This window comes from Bison bison, unplaced genomic scaffold (assembly GCF_000754665.1).
Source record: "Bison bison bison isolate TAMUID 2011002044 unplaced genomic scaffold, Bison_UMD1.0 scf7180017858201, whole genome shotgun sequence".
NCBI lineage: Eukaryota > Metazoa > Chordata > Mammalia > Artiodactyla > Bovidae > Bison > Bison bison.
The window spans coordinates 82,912-88,747 of record NW_011488774.1 but is presented as its reverse complement, the minus strand read 5'-3'; the positions used below and the strand labels follow the sequence as shown (position 1 = coordinate 88,747).

The following is a 5,836-nucleotide window of genomic DNA, read 5'->3' as shown; positions in this document are numbered from 1 at the left end:
CAATTTACTGATGCTGCATAGTAAATAATTTCCAGACTGGAAGGCACTTAGCGAGGTAAATTCATTCTTTAAGTCCTAGGGTGTCAGTTAGTAGAGTAAGGGCAATGGAACTAGAAGGTTGTGAGAGATGATGTTGTCCAACTCCCTCATTTTTCAGTTCAAGTGACAAAGGCTCAAAGGGGTTGTGACTTGCACAAGCATGTCTGGTTCTGCCACTATTACTGTGAAGTAAAACTGGAAGTGTTAGTAGCTCCAGTTGTGTTCAACTCTGTGACACCATGGACTTTAGCCTGCCAGGCTCCTCTGTCCATGGAATTCTCTAGGCAAGAATACTGGAGTGGGTTGCCATGCCCTTCTCCAGGGGATCTTTTCCATTCCACCCGAACTCGGGTCTCCTGCATTGCAGGCAGATTCTTTACCATGTGAGCCACCAGGGAAGCCCCAACTATTACTGTAATCTTAGACAAGTCCTTAACTACATCTGGACTTCCACTCCCTTCTCTGTAAAATGGACAGGTGATCATCACAGCTCACATCTCTCAGGTGCTTCCTATGTTTCCCACACTATCCTGAGTACTTTAAGTGTCTAATTCTCCCAACACCTTCATAAATTATATATAATTACCTTCAATTAGAGATGAGACTATCAAAACACAGAAAGCTTAAATAATTTGCCCCCGATAAGACAATTGGGAAATGTTGCAAAGCTGGCCTAGTAATCTAGGAATAACTAGCTCCAAGATTCTCAGATGCCAATTCTTAAATCCCTTCTAAGAAAACTCCATTAGGAAGCTTCTCAAATTCCTCTAGCTCTGAAAGTCTACAGCAGAGTTAACAAACTATGGTAACGCCTTTGTTTACAGATAGGCAGTGGCTGCCTTTGCACCACCAACAGCAGAGATTAGTAGAGGCAATAGAGATTGTATTGTCAGTAAAACCTGAAATATTTACTCTCTGGTTCTTTACAGAAAAAATGTATGCTGACACCTGCTTTAGAGCTTTGAAAATTTAGAGTATGTTGAAACTGTACAGCATTTTACAATGTACAAAGCACCTTGGCAAATGTCAACACATTTAATCCTTGTTTTGCAAGGGGCATTCACTCACTATAAAGGAGGAAGTTAATTTAAGTAACTTGCCTAATCAGGGTCACAGAGGCAGTGGCAGAACCACATACCCAGGTTTGGACTCCAGATTGTGAGCTCTTTCCATGAAGCTACCCTGTCTCTTCTAAATTACTGCTAAGGAAGGGTTTGGAAACTGGAAAAGACCTGTGAATACTGAAGGTGAGTCAGACTGTCTTCCTGTTGTCAATATCATTCCAGGTGCACTGGTAATTAAAGTCATCAAGCACTAAAACTAGTAAATTAAATTTGTAATAAATTGGAAAGAAAAGTTTAAGAAAGCCATTTTGGAATATGTGATGTATTTCTGTGTATTTTTGTACTAACATATATGAAATTTTAAACTGCTCAACTTAGAATGACTTGAAAAATGAAATTACATAAAATGAACAATTGCCCATTTCTCTTGCTATTTGATGAGATTAGCCTTAAAATAAATTGTTTTTTTCCTTACCTAGGATTTTCCCATGAATAAAACTGCAATTATACCTTCCTCATGCTTAGCAATAAAAAAATACATGGTTAGTTTTAAACAGACTTAATACTAAAGAGAGTAGTAGTAAAATAATACTTAATATAACTTAATAAAAACTTAATATAACAAAACAAATTTAAAAAAAATTTTTTTTCAAAGAAAGCACAGGTGCTTCTTCCTACCCTGCAAATTCAAGCTCAATCTAAATAGCAATGATGCATCTTGAATAGCAAGTATGGCTAGCTTTAGGGATTCATTTGAAATACATGATATGAGGTCACTTGCTTTTTATTTCAGATATATTCTGTAACATATCTTGAGATTTAATTTCATAATCCATATAAGCGGCTATGGAGGCAACCTGAAATCACTCCAAGAAGGGGAAAAAACCCTATTTTTCTGTCACCAATTGAGTCACCACTACGTGTTAGACACCTTTTTATTTATTCTCTGAACAGCTCATAAGCTGCTATGAAGCCAATTCCTGCTCCATTTTACAGATGAGAAAACTGAGGCCCAGGGTTATTACCAATTTGCCTGAGGTCACATGGCTGGAATTCAAATCTAAGCCAGAGTACCTTCAAAATCCAAACTATCTCCCAACTATCCCATGTAGATTTCCAATAACCCCAAGATCATTGGCCAATAAGTCATAGTTATTTAAAGAGTAGAATTTTTCCTTCTTTACTGAATGACTCTACTTTGATACTGTAGTTCTGCCCATGCTATAATATTTCAATGAGAAATTTTATCCAGGGATTTCAATTTCTCTTTTTAAGGAAAAGGAAGAACTGAAGCACCTAGATTTTAGTGAGTTTTTCAAGTCTGCAACAAATGCTCACAGACAAGTTACTTCATGAATCAGCTCATTGTACTAATCAAATGCAAAATGACTGTTTACAGCAGAATTCTGTATAAACCTAATTAATGTTGGACCTCATCCATAATAGTCACTGAGGGTGCTTATTATAATAAATCAAAGAGGAAAAAAAGAGCCCATTATTTTAGGCTTTAAATCAACTGGCTTTCTAATAATTGATTTATGGTACTATTAATGTCACTTTATTATTTATTATTAATTTAATACATTAATAATTATTATTATTAATTTATTATTAATGTCACTAATTTATTCTTCCTCTTCAAATTAGGAGTTTGGGATTAACAGATACATACTACTATATGTAAAACAGATAACAAGGACCTACTGTATATCACAGAGAACTATATTCAATATCTTGTAATAAGCTATAATGGAGAAGAATCTGAAAAAGAATATATATACCTATAATATATGTTATAGAGAATGTAGGGCTTCCCAGGTGGCCTTAGTGGTAAAGAACTGGCCTGTCAATGCAGGAGACATAAGAGACTCGGGTTCAATCTGTGGGTCAGAAAGAATGTTTACCCACTCCAGTATTCTTGTCTGGAGAAACCCATGGACAGAGAAGCCTGTAGGACTACAGTCCATAGGGTTACAAAGAGCTGGACACGACTGAAGCTACTTAGCATGCATAGATAATATATGTATTATATATTACATATATATACACAACTCAATCACTTGGGTGTATACCTGAAACTAACATCACATTGTAAATCAACAATGTTAATTAAAAAAAAAGAATGTTACTTTAACAAATAAGTTCTGCCAATTGCTTTCTGACAAAAGTAGATTTCAACAGCCTTAATGATAGGGACCTTGTCTTACATATTTTTGTCTTTCTCACACTCAGGGTCTCACACAGTGCAGGTACATGGTGACACCTAACATGCTGTTCATTCGACAGTTTTTAGTCAATGAATATAGTTTCAAAGTTGGTCCCACAGCACAGTCTCAAGGGCCATAGAAATGTTTGTATCTGGATGGTAAAGAATCTGCCTGCAATGCAGGAGACCTGGGTTTGATTCCTGGGTCAGAAAGATCCCCTGGAGAAGGGAATAGCAACCCACTCCAGTATTCTTGCCTGGAGAATCCCATGGACAGAAAAGCCTGGCAGGCTACAGTCCATAGGGTCACAAAGAGTCAGACATGACGGAGCAACTAAGCACGTCCACGAACGTACTACTGGGCAGACCAGAAATCCGGTGGCCCCAGGCAGAATTGCAGATTTTTGTAACAAAAGATAAAGTTTTACTGCAGGCACAGATTTAGTTCTATTCCCTAGCAACCATTTAACTTCAAACTGACAAGAGTCAAAAACTGCCATTAACAGCCACCAGACTTTTTTCCTTTTGCATGATTCCATAATACAGTGCAATCTCACTCTCTGTTCTGCAGAGGGGTAATGCCAGCACCCCTGGAGGACTGACTTTCTGGGTTTAAATTTCAGCTCCCGTAAAGACACAAAAATAAATAATTCTGTGGAAAATGACAGTATGGCTTCCTTTTCTATGTAAACACAGGCTGGATTTCTGGGATGAAGGGAGAAGAAGGTTGCTTCTGCTTTATTTTCACATCTATAATTATGCTTTTTTAAAAACCCAGGTTATAGAAAAACGGATACAGAAGAAATCAGGAGATGATTATTCACATTGTAAAGGGATTCTCCACAGGGTTCCATAAACACTGCGCTCTCTTATAACAGTGGATTTGATTAAAAAGCGGCCTTTCAGGAATACATTTGTATAAAGCGAGGTACACCAAATATTCACTCTCCCTCTTCTCCAAGGACAATCCAGCATCTTGTTTCCATTCATAAAGCAGGGGAACAAACAACAGTAGTTGTTACTGAAGTCAATGGAGTCTTGGATCACCCTCCTCACCTTTCTTAGGCGATGAGGCTTTGAGGAATCCAGGTACAAAGAGTAAGACCCTGGTGGCCACAGTCCCTTCACTATCCTGCAACAAGGCTCTTTCTAAAACCAGGGTTTTGCAGCATTTGGCCCAGGGACGTGTGAGTGGAGGAGTCTGTGAAATTTGGACTCAGCACAGGTCACAAATATAGCCTGTGGCTGATGAGGAAATTCAGAGCCACAGACCATGGTTTCTTGTAGGTAAGCTGTTTCCTCACCTTAAAATGAGGAGGAAACATCCCCTTCTTCATCCCTGAGCTCGGATGCCCTCGGACAACCGAGAGTTATGCAAAAGCCATGAGCACCCAGGATCCTTCCCACCCAGTCTTTGTGTTGAATGACATTAATTGGTAAATCAGTTTGTTCCCATAGATTAAAAACGGGTATTTAGGAAATGCAGTCCCACGACTTGGCCGTCAAGGAGAGGCACCGCAGAGCATCCAGACATGGCTTCCAGGGTCACACCCAGGGGGACAATGACCTCACTGTTGAAACCAGCCAGCCAAGTTGGGGACGCTCTTGCGTTGGTTCCCAGCCTTCTGCACAGCCTGGCAGGCCAGGCACCAGGGCTCGTCCCAGAAGGAGGTGACATGCACGGCATGGCTCCGGCGCCACCTGAAGTAGCCGCGATAGACAGTCGGGTTGCGGTCCAGGAACTGCAGGTGGGCGGCCAGGGAGGAGGCAGAAGGGAAGTCGTCCACGTGGATGAAGGCATTGGAGGGCACGAAGCGCTCGTAATTGGTACGGTTGGGGCCCAGCACGACCGGCACGGCCCCGGCCAGGAAGGCGTTGCGCCACAGCTTCTCGGTGATATAATCCAGGTGCTGCGAGTTCTCGAAGGCCAGGTAGAACTTGTAGCGGGCCACCGTGTGCACGAGCTCCGCGTCCGGCAGCGGCTGCCCGGGCCCGCCCTTGCCGAACACGTCCACGGTCACGTACTGACTCAGCTGGCGGTAGTAGCGCACGCGCGCCTGGCGCTCATCCCAGTTGCTCACCACCCAGGCCACCAGCCCCTGCTTCCGGGCCAGCGGTGGGACCAGCCCTGGCGGCTGCTCGCTGGGATGGGTCCTGGGGTAGAGGTAGCCGTAAGGCACGAAGATGTCCGAGTCGGCCCTGTAGGAGAGCGTCCAGTTGAAGATGTTACCTGCCAGGCCCTGCAACCCTGGGGAGTGGGAGGGCGACTCGAAGTTCATCCACACCCAGCGCTGGCCCGGGGGCCGGGGGCCCAAGGCGGCCGAGGTTTCGGCCTCAGCCTCTTGCCCCTCGTCGTCCATCACCAGCCCTTCCCGCTCCTCCACCGGGGGCATCTGGACGCCCCAGGGCGGAGGCCAGTCCGGGGGTCCCTTCACCAGGTCTCGGTGGTGGAAGAGCACCGCCTGGGCCTCCTCGTAGGCCGCGCGATCCGTGTGCAGGACGCAGCCGCTGATGTTGAAGCGCCGCT

General features: G+C 43.3%; 1 protein-coding gene across 1 annotated transcript in view; it reads right to left on the bottom strand.

Moving 5' to 3' along the window:
* Positions 1 to 4,020: 4,020 nt before the first annotated feature.
* The window catches only part of FUT4 (fucosyltransferase 4 (alpha (1,3) fucosyltransferase, myeloid-specific)), a 3,921-nt gene continuing 2,105 nt past the window's right edge, over positions 4,021 to 5,836 (bottom strand). Inside the window, exon 2 of the mRNA XM_010862628.1 lies at positions 4,021 to 5,834. Coding sequence (XP_010860930.1) covers positions 4,878 to 5,834 — 957 coding nt within the window. The 3' untranslated portion in view covers positions 4,021 to 4,877. The remainder of the gene's footprint in view (positions 5,835 to 5,836) is intronic.